This window comes from Diceros bicornis, chromosome 9, assembly GCF_020826845.1.
Source record: "Diceros bicornis minor isolate mBicDic1 chromosome 9, mDicBic1.mat.cur, whole genome shotgun sequence".
NCBI lineage: Eukaryota > Metazoa > Chordata > Mammalia > Perissodactyla > Rhinocerotidae > Diceros > Diceros bicornis.
In genome coordinates this window covers 59,256,973-59,272,783 of record NC_080748.1, presented here as the reverse complement: position 1 = coordinate 59,272,783, position 15,811 = coordinate 59,256,973, and the positions used below count along the sequence as shown (strand labels likewise).

The window sequence follows — 15,811 nt, the reverse complement described above, 5'->3', positions numbered from 1 at the left end:
GCTGTTCAATGGCTAGGACTAAGAAGGCATGTTACTGGGTGCGTCCCCAAGAACCTGGAGGTGCGTTGTGGTGCAGCACGGGTTTCCACGGATTGGTATTGTTCAACATTAGGCAAACGGCAACACTTGCTCATGCTTCAGGGTTGCCTCTCTAGAACTCTCCCCAACAGGTTTGAAAATGGGCTCCATTGTGAAGTGTTACATAACATTCTTTCATAATTCTGAAGTATCTTCCAAAATTAATCCCAGTTAGAATTTTGTAATGCATCATGAGAATAGATTTTGGAGCAAGAGCTGCACCAAACACTTCATTGCGTGTGCAGGCACACCACACACACACATAAACGTAAGTCCTCTTTGAGATTATAACTCACTAAGTAAACTTTGGAGACACACTGTAGTGCTTCACACACCACATCTGAAAAACAATAATTGCACTAAATAAAATAAATAATAAGAAGTAAATTAGAAAGAATCCAACAGATTCTTGTTTTTACCTTGTGCTTAAGTTATAAGTTAAATATTTTCCCAGACAGCAGGCTGGAGGCTGTGGGAGAATGGGGTGGGGGGGAGCTAGATTACATGGGGTACCTTCTAGCTCATGAAAGATAAATATAAATTCCTAGTTTCTTCCCTGTTGACTCAATAAAAATCTAAGGTGCCCTAACGAGCCGGAACCTCCTAATTTAAATTCCATTTTATGCTTTGATCCAGAACAACGTATCTTGGCAGAGATCCGGCAGCACCCCGAGAACAGCATGGTTCCAAGTGTCTCCTGAGAAGCAGCCATCTGCTGCAAGGGTTTGAGGAGGCGACGAGAAGGCGTTTCTTTCACCTGCTCTGCCCTAGACTTGCTGCCCGGACACTGGCAGCCCGTTCCAGAAGAGTCTTGCACAACTTTTGGCCCCCAATTCCTTCCCCTTGGTAAAAGTCGGAGTTCTTCCGAACCTGGGTACCTCATCTCTAAACAGAATGTATCCGAGGAGATGTTAGGGAAAGCTACCTGTTGTGGCGTTTATAGTATAAACGTCTTTTTATTCGTTTTGAACCAGCCGGCCTAACGTACATTTTGGAAGGCAACCTCTCCTGCCCCCGTCGAGACTGGGGAAGAAGGCAGCCCCAGCCCCGCGCTGGGCGGGCGCCCCCTGGTGGCCGGACGAGCCATAAACGCAGCCGAGCCTGCGTTCACTCGGACGCTCTAAGGACTGGCGTCGGGCGAGCGGCCCGGACCAGGGAGGCCCGGTCGTCCCGCGCCCGCAGCCCCGGGGACGCCGTGGAGCAGGCCGAGGTAGCCTGGTCTACCTTCACCCGAGGGGTGGGGGTACGTAGGCCAGCGCCCGGAAATAACGCATGCCACTTCCCCTGCCATCTCTGGTTCCAAACTCCGGGCGAGGGGGGAGAGCCCTAGATAAACATGGAGAAGGCAGGGCGACAGCGCAGCGCGGCAGGGAACGCGCCCGGGGCATTCTAGAGCGGGAGCTCGGGAGCAGGCAGCGAGTGCCAGGGTAGCTGCGTACGACATGGGCTGCAACTGGACCCGGGGAATCAAGCACCACGTTTTCCTAGCCCCGTTTCAAGAACTCTAACCTCGCACGGGGGCAAGATCGCAGGTGCTATCCGGGAGTTTTGACCCTACTTCCCTGTAAAGTAAAAACATTCTGTAAATCATTAGAATCCAGTATTAGGAGTGTGTGTGTGTGCGCGCGCGCGGGGGAGTGTTTTAATTTCCTACTGGTGCTCCCACGTGCAAGCACGTTTCTTAGCAAATGAACGGCAATTAGAGCAGTGTATTTGTATGCATTTCCTATCTTTCTATTTTTATTTTTTACGTGGGAAAATACAGTCCACTTTCAAAATGGACAATAGGATCTTCTTGAGAAATGTTCTAGGTGACAAAGAGAGTAAGAAATGAAGGATGACTCTTCTGCTTAAGTGGAGGAGAGAATCTACAGTGGAGCAGTGAGCGCCCCCCCCCAATGTCAGAAGCCCGTGATGTCGCCCTTAAGTAATCGTGCATGTGTGTATTACTGAATTAACTAATTTTAAAAAGTCTTAGATTGTAGGATTTCCTTCAGCTATTGCGTCAGACAAAACACCAAGATCTTCAAAAAGCCTCCATCTATAGCTAACTCCACTTTTAAAAATAAAATCTAATATTAAACCGAAAAACTGCAAATCGACACAATCAAAAGCAAATCCCGGCCAGAGCAGAAGGTACTTGAAACCCGAATCTGCGTTCTGTTCCTCTCGTACACGGCTCTGAGGTGGGGGAGGCGGTTTGTGCTGGTGCCTGGTGTATAATCGGGTTAATCCAGTAGACAAAGAATAAACCAATAGCCCTCCCACCTCACTTCCCGCTCCCCTTCCCCTCCCCCTTCTTCTCTCCCCGTCGCCCCCTCGAGGGGGAACAGAAAAGGGGAGAAGTGGGCTTGAAATGGATTCCGAATAAAGTCTTAAAACCTGCAACTTGTTTTTAATGCTAACACTGCACGGCCTGGATTAGTTTTAAATGTTCATTCCCTTTTCCTAGTGGCGCGGAGAAAGTTCCCTAAGTCAGCCCGAGCCTATGGCTTGTCCTCATGGCCTCTGGGGAAACCTTAAGGGCAGTGTTTCCTTGAAACTAGATAAACTGACCCGGCCGTGCCCAGCCCGGCCCCGCGGGCGCCCCGCGTGACGGCGCCCGGGCGGCAGGGCCGGCCCGGGGACGCGCGGGGCGGCGCGGTTGCCCTTTTGAATGCCTCCTGCGGCTCGGAGCGCTGGCGGGCGCTGGAGTGTGAGTGAATGTAGCCCCGCGGAGCCAATGAGCTGGGACCGGATGCGATATATCCTCTGGGACAACAACTGCTCTGTTCCGCCTCGGATCCACATGACGCCATTTACTGCTGCCGCGGCCGCCGCAGAGCTCCCTGCCTCCTCCGGAAAGGCGAGGGCGCAGGCCAACGGCGAGCCCCCCCGGCCGGGCCCCAGACCCTCCTCCTCCTCCTCCTCCTTCTCCTCCTCCGCACCCACCGCCCCCGCCTCGGCCTCGCCGCCGCGCCTCCACAACGCCCAGTCTGCACCGCCGAGAGCTGCGCGCCGCAGCGCGAGCGGACGAGAGGGGCCGGCGGAGCGCGCAGCGCCCAGGCCCCCGCGCCCGCCCGGCCCGGCCCGCAGCCCCGCGCCCACGCGCCGCCTCCGCGCGGACGCGGCCGCCGCCGCCGCACTCTGAGCCATCTGGCTGTAGTTTCTCTGTAAGGCCGTTTTCTTTTCTCATTCGCTCATCTGCCAGGAAAAGAGACTCGCGTTTGGCGCTTCGGCCTCCAGTTCATTGAGAAAAAAGAGGAAATACTCCGCGTGCGCTTCTAGAAGGGGGGTCGCCTCCAGCCCCGAACTCCGGCGGGTTCGTGGGCTGGGGACTTGGCTCTGGATTTCCCTCGCCTTTTTTCCTCCCGCCGATTGCTCGGAAGTTGGACTGAAGCAGAGTTTGGAAAGAAGGGGGAAAAAGTTTGCATCGGGGCTGGATTTATTTGCACATCGCAGGAAGAAGAGAATCCAGCAGAGAGGGGTTGGTGCAGAGCCGCGATCACGGTGAGGCGCGTTTGGCTCGTCCCCTCCTGGCGCCGTGGTCGGCGCGTTGTGGGCAACATGGAGTAGGTGCAGCCGGACCGGGAGTGGGGTCTGTCTCCCCTCGGGCCTCCCTTTCTCTAACCCCGCAGGTTCCCCTCAGGGATCCCGGGAGCTGCCCGCGGTTCTGCGTCGCCTCGAGCTTGGCCTGCCTTGGCGGGGGCTGCGGTGCGCGCCCGGTGCAGTGTCCCTGGCCCCACGACCCCACGCGCCCGCGCTCTGGGGGGCTGGGGTGGCGGACGGCTCGCACCGAGTCTACTCCCGGCCCTGCATTGGCCGCGAATTCGGCGCTGAGGACAGGAGAGGGAGGGAAAACACTGTGTTTTCCAGGTCGCCTTTGCAGGCGCCCGCGCCTCTAACCTGTTCCTCCCCGGGGAAGGCAAGTCCTGGGAGAGGCTGTCCCGGAGCAGGGGCGCCGGCGGGACCGAGGGCGCGTGGGTCGCTCGCCTCACGGGGGCAGCGAGACCCCGCGGGTGAAAAAGGGACAGGATGCCGGGTGGAGGGAGCCCCCCGCCTCTGCCCGGTGTGGACGGAGGCGAGCCCGGTGCGGGTGGGAGCGTCGCCCTGCCTGGCGCCGGGTCTCTGCGGTTCGGAAGTGCAGCGTTCTCTTTTTTCCGTTCTCCGCGGTCGGACTGGGTCAAGCTTTTTTTATTTTTGGAAGATTGGGCTGACCCAACACAGGAAGAAAGCCATCAAGCGATAGCGATCGTTTTCCATTACCTGAAAATAGGTGGCAAGAGAGGCTAGTTTTTTATTTCCTTTGATGGGCTGATCTACTTTTCTGTTGCTGTATTTTAATTCGGAATCCTGTGCATTTTTACAAAGCAGTTTCTGTGTCGGTTTGCCCCACTCTTGTGCTGAAGTCCTTTCCCCCTAATCCTTAGTCTGATCACACACTGTTCTTAATGGGGGTTTCAAAGCACTTTCAATGCGGGGGGACATGAGGGAGTGCGCGGGGGGCGGGAGGGGAGCGCGGCTGCGAAGGAGGCCAGGGATCGGCAGAAATCATTTTGGTTAAGAAAAAGATCCCCCCTCCCCCAAAGATGCTACTTTCCACTGCAAACAAATCTTCGCGGAAAGTTTCCACCCCAGGGATCTGGGTCTTGTATGCCCAGCGTGTGCAGTGGGGCCCTGTAAAATGTCTTTTCTTTAAAAAGCAATTTTTCTTTCACTTTAAGAAATATGTGTATATCTCTATATTAATATGTAGGCGTCTGCAGATTGCAGGCAATGGCCTTTTGGTCAGCGCATGGGGGAGTCGCCCAGCGTGCGTGGGTTAGACCTCGGTGTCCCGGCTGTGTGTCTAAGGCACCGGCTTCCTCGCGGCGTCGGGCTGGAGACCTCTGCCCGACGTTCGAGGGCCTTTGGCGGAACGCCCTGCAGTGGGCTGCGTGCCCTCTGCCTGGGGGTGGAGTGGCTCCCTCTTGGAGCTGGGAGGCAGTTCTCCGAGGTGGGGGAGGTTTTAGCCGGGAAGGGAGGGAGGGGGAAGTGTGCTCTAGCGTTTCAGGGCATGTCCCCTTCGGAGGCGCCCGCGCCCCCCGCCTGTCTGTCAGTCTCGGGATTGTGCGCAGGGGGGCCAGCCTGGCCTCTGGGCTGCGTCGGTCCTCCCGGAGAAAAGTCCCTCCGGGCTCCGACTGTGTCCTACCTGCTGGGGACGGTGTTGGGGCACAGATAGAACCGATAAACGGAGTGAAAGCAAAGAGCAGCGTAGTCTTGTCTGCTTTTCTGTTGGAAGTGAGATCCTGTTTCCAGCTCTGCCTTGTTTGGAGTTGGGGGGCGTGTGTCACCTGCCTGTGTCTCTCCTAAAAAGCAAAGACTGGATAAAGGTGCACTTTTTGCCCATTTTTATTCATTATAGACTTGGCGAAAGGGAGGATACTTTTGAAATTTACAGAGGAATTGCAGTTTAAGCGATTGCTTGTCAGAATGTAGATTTGAGATGACACTTAAATTTTTAAAAAACTTCCTATTATCACCAGTCAGTTTATGTTCTCAACTATTAAGTTTTTGGAAAGGAGCAAAGCAGTTAAGATTTTGACATAATTTATTTCTAACACAGGGAGAACAGTCTTTTAGCTACAGAATTTAAGATAGTCTCCTAGGCTATCAGATTATAAAATATTTGATTCTCAAGTTGTTGAAAATAAGTAAGTTCCTGTCTTGCTGCGCGTAGTGTAAGTTTGCTTTACTGTGCTCCTGGTACTAACAGGATTTAAATTGATTTGTTTTTAATACTATATAACTTGGAGCTACTATGTAGTTAATGATAATGTATCATTGTTGTAAAATTTATAACTGTTCCTTGGGTGGAGTATTTACTTTTTTGCATGTCATATTCATCCTATGGGATTTTATAAAGTACAGAATACTAGATAAATCATAGTTCAGGGTATGTGATGTAAAAGCATACAAAGTAAGAACGAAGGAAGAATTTCTAGGCTGTATTTATTGATGTTTAAGGCAAAAAGGACCGTGATAAACTTAAACTTATTTCAAATTTTGAAAAGGTATTCAACTTTTGAAAATGTTGGTAGCAATGTTGTGTTCTAACATTACTTTCTTGCCATTTTTACAGTGAACCCGAACCTTGCAAATTTTATGTTTATTTGACTAGGGAATTGTTACTTATGATTGAAACAAGGATCAGCTTTATGTCACTACACATCACGGGAGTAAAGAATTGTCAGTACCGGGCCATAATTTTTACTTTTTGGTGCAGGCATTGATCATATCGCTATTCTGATACCCCCACACAGCCACTCCATTTCAAATCCTGTTACACCAGGGGAAGTGGGAAATGAAGAGTTAACTCAGGTGGGTGGAGAGTGGGAAGTATCCTGGAGTGTAAACCATCTCTTTCCTCTGGGTTTCTGCAGGAATTCAGATGTGTTCTAAGCCTGCTGGAGTGACCACACTTCCAAGACCTGATGGAGGCCAGAGCTCAGAGTGGCAGCGGGTCACAGCCCTTGCTGCAGGCACCCCGTGACGGTGGCAGGCAGCGTGGGGAGCCGGACCCCAGAGACGTCCTCACCCAGCAGGTACATGTGTTGTCTCTGGATCAGATCAGAGCCATCCGAAACACCAATGAGTACACAGAAGGGCCGACTGTGGTCCCGAGACCGGGGCTCAAGCCTGCTCCTCGCCCCTCCACTCAGCACAAACACGAGAGACTCCACGGTCTGCCCGAGCACCGCCAGCCTCCCAGGCTCCAGCACTCGCAGGTCCATTCTTCTGCACGAGCCCCTCTGTCCAGGTCCATCAGCACAGTCAGCTCGGGGTCTCGGAGCAGTACGAGGACAAGTACCAGCAGCAGCTCCTCAGAACAGAGACTGTTAGGATCCTCCTTCTCTTCTGGGCCTGTTGCTGATGGGATAATCCGGGTGCAGCCCAAATCGGAGCTCAAGCCAGGTGAGCTTAAGCTGCTGAGCAAGGAAGATTTGGGCCTGCACGCCTACAGGTGTGAGGACTGTGGCAAGTGCAAGTGTAAGGAGTGCACCTACCCGAGGCCTCTGCCATCAGACTGGATCTGCGACAAGCAGTGCCTTTGCTCGGCCCAGAATGTGATTGACTATGGGACTTGCGTTTGCTGTGTGAAAGGTCTCTTCTATCACTGTTCTAATGATGACGAGGACAACTGTGCTGACAACCCGTGTTCTTGCAGCCAGTCTCACTGCTGTACACGTTGGTCGGCCATGGGCGTCATGTCCCTCTTTTTGCCTTGTTTATGGTGTTACCTTCCAGCCAAGGGTTGCCTTAAATTGTGCCAGGGGTGTTATGACCGGGTTAACAGGCCTGGATGCCGTTGTAAAAACTCAAACACAGTTTGCTGCAAAGTTCCCACTGTCCCACCCAGGAACTTTGAAAAACCAACATAGCATCATTAATCAGGAATAATTCAGTAATAAGGATTGTTCCCTTTTTTTAACACACATATGCAACCCACTAAACAGTTATAATCTTGGCACTGTTAATAGAGGGTTGGGATAGTCTGTGCTGTTTGCGGTGAAATGCTTTTTGTCTATGTACCGTTTTAACTGATATGCTTGTTAGAATTCAGCTAATGGAGCTCCAAGTATGGGATACAGAACTTGGCAACCCACGGGTTCCATAAGCTAAAGCAACAGACACTCCTAGGCAAAGTTTTTGTTTGTGAACAGTACTTGCAAAATTTGTAAATTAGCAAATGACTTTTTTCCCATTGTTTTCTCCAGAGATAATGTGCTATATTTTTGTATATACAATAATATTTGCAACTGTGAAAAACAAGTTGTGCCATGCTATATGGCATAGTCACAAAATATTATACTAATATGTTGTACATTCGGAAGAATGTGAATCAATCAGTATGTTTTTAGATTGTATTTTGCCTTACAGAAAGCCTTTATTGTAAGACTCTGATTCCCCTCTGGACTTCATGTATATTGTACAGTTACAGTAAAGTTCAACCTTTATTTTCTAATTTTTTCAACATATTGTTTAGTGTAAAGAATATTTATTTGAAGTTTTATTATTTTATAAAAAAGAATATTTATTTTAAGAGGCATCTTACAAATTTTACCCCTTTTATGAGGATGTGATAGTTGCTGCAAATGAGGGGTTACAGATGCATATGTTCAATATAAAATAGAAAATATATTAACGTTTGAAATTAAACTGAGCTGTTTTGTCTTATTTTACCTTTTCTTTTTTTTTTTGGAAGTGAAAGAAACCACATTTTATGTTAAGGCTAGCATGTCAGTGAAATAGTTTCACTTATCTATAAGATTATTTTTATCTTACAGTTGGCTGCTTTAAAGTGGGGATTTGGTGATTTTTCAGAGAGAATTGTAGCACTCAGGAGAGAAATCATTGAGCATTTGACCCACTCGTCTGTATTCATCATGTGAGAGCTTATTTTGGTTATATCATTGCTCCTGTTCTTCCCTTTTACAGATTTGCTGACTTGCCTTTGTTTTGCAGGTTTTTAAATAAAATTTGTGAACTAATTCATTCAGAAGACTTCCCTAAAAGATTAACACTTTAGACTTTTTCTTAGTATTAAGAATGAATACCATGAGGCTAAGTCAAGACCAGAGGAACAAGTTTAGTTCAACAAACATTCTTTGAATGTCCCCTGTGTGTCAGGCACGCGGTATATCCATACAGATCAATGCTTATAATTGAAGCAAAAATGTTTCTTGACTTATCTGATCATGACTATGTTTTTTCCAGTCTATTTGTGTTTAGAGTCTCAAGTTTATCACCATGATACCCAATTTCTTATGTTAGAAAAGACGTGGAAAATATAATGTTTTGATTCAAGTCTTGGGTATCATGAAATTTCATCCTATATTGGGCTAATAATTCAAGCCCAGGCAGGCCAACTTGAGAGACCCTGTCTTATTTAATCAAATTATCCAGAAAATTGTTAAATTTTACTCTGAGAGAAAGAGGCAATATGGCTAAAAGTCAGTGTTTGCACTTGTCTTTTGGGAGCAAACACAGAGCAAGCTGCTACAAGCCCATCTTGACCAATATTAGGTTTTCTTATTTGTAATAAGTCACTTGATTAATTAGTCACTGTGTGGCTGATGATTTTTTCTTCCAAAAGCACGACCGTTTGCTGCCAAGAATCACCGGAAGTCTAGGAAATGATTTACCTGTCATTATTGTTTAATCTCTTGTTTCCTGTTCTGAGGCTTCTCTTAGGTTAAAGGGTTTTAGTACAGTTTGTCTTCTCTTTTGTTTTTTAAAATTGGCTTTCAAGGAACTGTATAGCTTCCTAAACCAAGACCTTCCTAGAAGGACCTTTAGTTTCCTCTCCACTTTCTCCAAAAAAACACAAGGTTAAATGGATCTGGAAATTATTTCCTCTAAATTGAAACTTTGGGATACTGAATGTTGTGATTCTAATACTCTTAAATTTAACCCTAACTGTCTATGAGGAATTAGAATGTTGAAAAACAAGACAGGGTTCTTATTCATTGTATAGTTTTCAAGATGTGTAAAGCACACAAATTTTGACTAATTAGCTTTGTTGATCAAAAACTACTATGTGCACTGATAGAACTTCTTTGGTACAGCGATTATGAGTAAAATTTTTTTTCACCACATAAGCAGCTTTCAAAGTGTTCTGTAGACAAATTGCATCAGATGCAATTGGGTGTTTATTGAAAAGGTAGATTAAGAATCCCTACCCATGGTTATTGGATCAGTCTCTGGTGGTGTGGCCTAGAAATTTACATTTTTAATTATTCCTCTAGTGATTGTGTACAGTTTGAGAACAACTGACCTAAGAATTGCTTTCTAATTTAGCTTTTTTTTTTTTTTTTTAGTGGAGTCTCAGGTAAAGCACAATTCACTGTTTGAATGTAGAACATAGTGATAACCAACTGAAGTTAGAAGAGGTTTGGTGTAAGTATATATGAAGTCCTGATGAAAATCATTTAAAGATATATAGGAAAATAGGATTTCTCAAGAAGCTTCCAACTAACGTATTAAATGTTGAATTTATCTATAAACCAATATAGAAGACATTTTTAAAACATGGAAAATTGAATGTTTGTATCTAAACAGATTGAAAACAGGTGGTGCTCGCTCTTAACATCAGTGTGTTAGAGTTTTTAGATATTGAGAGTCATCTCACTGAGATACAGATGAATAACCACCTCAAGTTCCTAATCTCTAAAGTTCCTGAAAATTCACATTATAAATACAATGAGTTTATAATCCAGTGGCCATTATTTTGGTATTGTGATAGATTATAATGGCACAGCAAACATGTCAATTGATTTAAGCATTTAGGAAAATCTTAACTATATTTTTTCTGGTTTCTTGCCTTTTAATTTTTTTAGAAACCTGTGCATTCTCCACATTGAGATTCATTTAAGAATGACAACTTGATTGTTGTTACTTAAAGTATTCATTTATGTGTGCTGAGGAGGAGAATTTAAGGCCCTGCCAAATTTCTGCCATGTTGGAGCATGCTGTGGGGATTGTCTGAAAGAAGAAAGCCAAAACCAAGTGCAGGTACTCCCAACCAAACTGCATAATTTCTTTCTCCAGTACACTTTGTCTCAAGGACGGCTTGCCTCCAGGATATGTAAGATACTGATGATATCAGATAAATGAATTTGCTCTTTGCACAGTGCTGTGAGGTATGTATTTAATAGGCAGCTGATGGGTTTGATGTAATTTATTAACTTGTGAACATCTAGGTCCAAATTTTCAAAGGTTTAATGGGTTTAGAGTTTCACTTGCGGTTATATCCACAATTGGCCATTTGCCTTCCTCTCTTACATGTGCAAAAGGACCAGGATGTAGGTACACGAGTCTCAACTTTGAAAATTGGTTAGACTGTGTAGAAAGAAAAATAAAATTAGGGCATTAACTAGTTACATCAATGTTGTAACTATTACTTGGTTTTCGATATTTGTTAAGGCAAAAGTTCCGTTGATATCTATTTTAATTAGGACAATTGCCTCATTTCTCTGTGACATGCCAAGGGTGGGTCTCCATTGGTTGAAGACCAGAGCAGAATTGTAAAATAAGGCCTATCTGATTTGGCCTAACTGGTCATCAGAGTGAAGCTATATACGTTTGAAATATTAAATCACTTTTTGGCCGTTCATGGGAGGAAAAAACTGTCAGATTATAACATCCTATATTTGAATTTTATTTGGATCCCACACCACCACCCTCCCTACATCATGAAAGACAATCATGTGAATAATGAGAGATAAAAGTGGGAATACCACTAACGATAGTGCACCTCTGGTCAAAATTAAACTTAAAATATTCATTTAACTTACAGTCAGGGCCAGCCCTGTGGCTTAGTGGTTAAGTGCGCATGCTCCACTGCTGGTGGCCCGGGTTCGGATCCCGGGCGCACACCGATGCACTGCTTCTCCGGCCATGCTGAGGCCGCGTCCCACATACGGCAACTAGAAGGCTGTGCAACTATGACATACAACTATCTACTGGGGCTTTCGGGGGGGGGGGGAACTTACAGTCAAAAAAGAAAAAGGGGAGGTAGAAATATAGCAAATAAGAAAAAAGATTAGCACTTCAACTTTTATCCATGGCTAGCAAATTTTCACAGTTTTATTTAAAACTGCATTTTGATTGACCTAAAGAATTTTTAAAAGCCAGTCTTATTTGGCAACTAACTCCTGTTTTTTTAAATAAACTATTAAAGGAGATGAGAATGAAGCCTGTTGCCTTGGCCTCTGGCTTGCCTAGATGAGCCTATAAGGCTTCCACATACCTTAAAGGAGTTTATTTCTCGAAACAGTTCTAATACACATAGAGAAGAAGAAATAATTTGACTTAATACTTGGAATGGAATTTGGGTACCAAAATAATTTGGCATTTCAATTTAACAAATATTTTTTGAATGCCTACTTAGGAATCACAGGGCTAGTTGATGTAATGCAAAAGGAAAGGGTTAGTGCCTCTAATTCAAGCCAGGACTTTAATAGCAAAGGCAAAAGCAAGGTGCTATGAGAGCACAGAAATTGGGAAAAGCGCTGATGCCTTCTCAACAGTGGGTTTGGTCTCCAGTTCTTTGCAGGGGTTATAGCTATTTAAATGGCCCAAGAGTTTTGCTAAGGGAGATGCAACAGAATTAGCATTACTCGTTAAATAAAACTACATTCACCATGCTCATATCCTAAATCCTAAATGAAGCGTAGAGATGTTTGATTAATATTTGGACAGCTATATTTTGTTATGTTTATTCTTAATTTTAAGATTCATGATTCGCTAAAACGTTTCCCTAAAAGATAGAGATTGAAAAATATATTTTTAAGACGTGACTAAGAAATAAGTTGGGAAGACCCATCTATTCTTGCTTTTCCAGTTTTTGTTGGAATTTACCTCTTGTCATTAATCCATAATTTTAGCTTGCTTCTGTACCTGGAGAAGGAGGAATACTTGTGAAGAATGAGTTGGGGATAATTAAGCTGATAGAAAAAAAGAATTGTGTCCATGATAGTGTGAGAGGAAGTGGTTAAGCTTTGGAGCAATTCTCCCCTTGCCGAAAAACAATGCCTGAGACCTGACTGCTCAGCTTCACATGGATCTCAAAACTTAGATGAGCATCTCTGGCACCTAAGTGACTACATCTTCCATTTTTGAAATGATTTTGTGCTCCAAATAACATCTGGTTTATTGACTTGGATCAGTAAGGCTTACAGTCAAGCAGGGTTCTGGTAAACACCATATTTGCATCATCTCTCATTTCTCCAAGTTTTTAATAGGCTTAGCGTACCCTTGGTAGTCCCAAACCCAGCTTTCCTGCTCCAGAGTAGGCACAAAGTAGCCCTAATATCTGTGGCTGTTCATACCAGAAAACTGCTCCCAAGCTTCCTGTTAGAAAGTCATCTTTATAAGTCCAGAGCAGCATTTAAGGATGCATATCTAATGGTCACTGAACATTATAAAGCCTAGTAATCAGCAGCCTCATCTGCATCAAGAACATACAGAGCCTTAGGATACATTTAGTACCTGCTATGTTGGCAAGCTATTGGCTAGGATGTCCCAAGAAATGTTTGTCTCTGTCCCAAGAAATGTTTGTCTCTGACTCATCACTCTGCTAGTGAGGAAGTGACTCTAGGAGCATGGGCAACCACACACTCAACATTTGCATTCAGGTCTAGATGTCACCTGGATTCTCACCCACACAATTAGGATAGAGCCTAATTGATTTAGTTTCAAACATTCATTAACACTCTACCTTTAAGCTTAAGTTTTGGAAATGGATTCTTTTACAGACTGTTAGTCTGATTCTAATCATCTGTGAAAGGTCACAAGATAAGAACCCAATAACGTATCTTCTGGGTCTTTGCCCTGCCACATGAACAATCCAAACTACAGGCCCCGGGTGCAAGTTCTTGTCACTGATTTGATATTTATTGCATATCTTCAGCATAAAAGACACTACAGTAGGTGGGAGAAAAAAGCATTCACTAGATCTGTGATTGTGCACTAGTAAATTAACAATGTTGCTCATAGCCCCTTGGAAGCTAATAATCTAGGACTTAGATTCTAAGTCATAGAAAATGACTGGTAGTGTTACCCACTTCCTGACCTGGGCAATTTGATCTCCCCAGGGGACATTTGGCAAGGTCTGGAGACATTTCTGGTTTTCGCTACTGGGGGTTAGAGGGAGGAACTATAGGCATCCTGTAGGTAGAGGCCAGGGATGCTGCTAAACATCCTACAATGCCCAGGACAGTCCCCCATAACAAATAATTATTCAGCCCAAAATGCCAGTAACGCTGAATTTGAGAAACACTGCTACAGAGGAAGCTGAGGGAGTAGTAGGGAGAATGTAATATATCCTGACATGCGGCAAGGAAGGCTGTCAGCTGTGTGAGCGAGAAAGATGTCAAAGGACATGGGGAGATCGCTGTGGCCGTAACTTTGGAATTTCCATTCTGAGTGCTAAGCCTCTGAAATTCTTCTAGTGGAAAAATGCCCTACATTTGTAAATATCTATATGTGTCCAGTATACTTACTTTTCTATAGTACTTTAGGTTCACAAGCTTTGGAGACAAGTCCCTGTGCAAATGCCCCTCTCTGTTACTTATTAGCTGTGTAGCCACAGGCAAGTTACCCAAATTCTCTAAGCCCAATGTCTTCATCTGAGAGAGAATAATTCTTAACTCAAAGGTTGTTGTGAAGGTTGAAGAGATATGTGTGAAATATTAACTCTCTTGAATAGTACAAAGTAAGTACTAAAGAAATATTTACTATTATTTTGTATCTGAATTTTTTTTTTTTTTTACCTCAGGCACAATGTTAAATACTGGAGATATAAGACAAATCTCCTGCCCTCCTATAACTTGTCTGTATGACAACTAAACAAATATTTACTATAGAGTATAATGTATGTGATAATAGACTTAAAATACATATGAAGAGGAAATGATTAACTCTATCTTGGGTGTGGTGTATGGGATCAGGAAAGTTTCTCAGAGAGGGTAATGTCTGCAAAGGGACTTAAATGATTCCCTAAAACTGAAGTGGTGGGTAGGAGTTCACAGACAGCCAGGTGTGAAAGAGAAAGGGATTCATTCTTGAATTTAAAAGAATTGACATGAAACCAAAAGAATTGATAAATTTCAGGCAAGTGTTTTTTTATAAGAGATTTTAGTTCCTGAAAATTGGCTTCTAATAAATACGTGAGTGCACGTGTGTGTATGAGTATATATATACACATACATATATGTATACACACACACACATACTCAAGAAATGTGCATCTTTAGAATTTATTGATGTCATAATTGTTTTTGACATTTCTCATATGGGTATAATTTGATTCAAGTAGCAAAACTTAGTCAACTGTCTCATGAAATTCACAGGATCCCTTTGTCACCTAAAAAAACACACCAAATGAAAAAACTAGCTTGCTCTGGTTTTAATTAATTTGTGCTATGTATACTATCTTTTATATTAAGCTATTTTAAAGCTCTTGGAGAAAAAATAGAGCATAAATTATTGTAAATAGTACTCTAGCTAAAAAAATGTTGGGTTGTTAAGAGTAAAGATCTGTTCAGAAACTCCTTTTCTTCTTTATAGACTTATCTTTGATTGTTGATAGGTGCTAACATGTTATTTTCTTCCCACTCACCTAAGTAGTTGACAAATTGAAGCATCTTTTAAAAATAAACTTCTATTGAAAAGAAGACTCAGGTAAATTCTTTTGTAAAGCACTGAAAATTTTCATATGACAATAACTCTAAATCAAACTATCCATAATTAAGACAGAAGTCTGAAAAAAGAAAGAGTATGAAACTATTATTGTTGGATATTAACTACCTCTGAGATGTTAAAGGCGTAAAATTCATATGGCTTTCATAAAAAAGATGAAATCTTGCCACTTGAGACAACACGGATGGACTGTGAGGGTATTATGCTAAGCAAAATAAGTCAGACAGAAAGACAAATACCATATGATTTCACTCATATGTGGAAGTTAAACAAACAAACAAACACATAGATAAAGAGAACAGATTGGTGGTTACCAGGGCAGAAGGAGGAGTGGGGAAAGGGTGAAAGGGGTAAAGGGACACGTGTACGGTGACTGATGGCAACTAGACTTTTGGTGTGGAACATGATGTCTGTAAAGAAGGTGAAATATAATAATGAAATTTATACGATATAAATCAATGTTACCTCAATAAAATTTTTTTTTTAATTTATATGGCTTAATAGGAGGAAC

At 44.0% G+C, this 15,811-nt stretch overlaps 1 protein-coding gene across 1 annotated transcript; it reads left to right on the top strand.

Moving 5' to 3' along the window:
- Positions 1-3,160: 3,160 nt before the first annotated feature.
- Positions 3,161-8,256, top strand: SPRY2 (sprouty RTK signaling antagonist 2). The gene is made up of 2 exons (XM_058548365.1): positions 3,161-3,567; positions 6,480-8,256. Exon 2 carries the CDS (start codon positions 6,531-6,533, stop codon positions 7,476-7,478), a length of 948 nt encoding a protein of 315 aa, XP_058404348.1. The 5' UTR covers positions 3,161-3,567; positions 6,480-6,530; the 3' UTR covers positions 7,479-8,256.
- Positions 8,257-15,811: the final 7,555 nt, after the last annotated feature.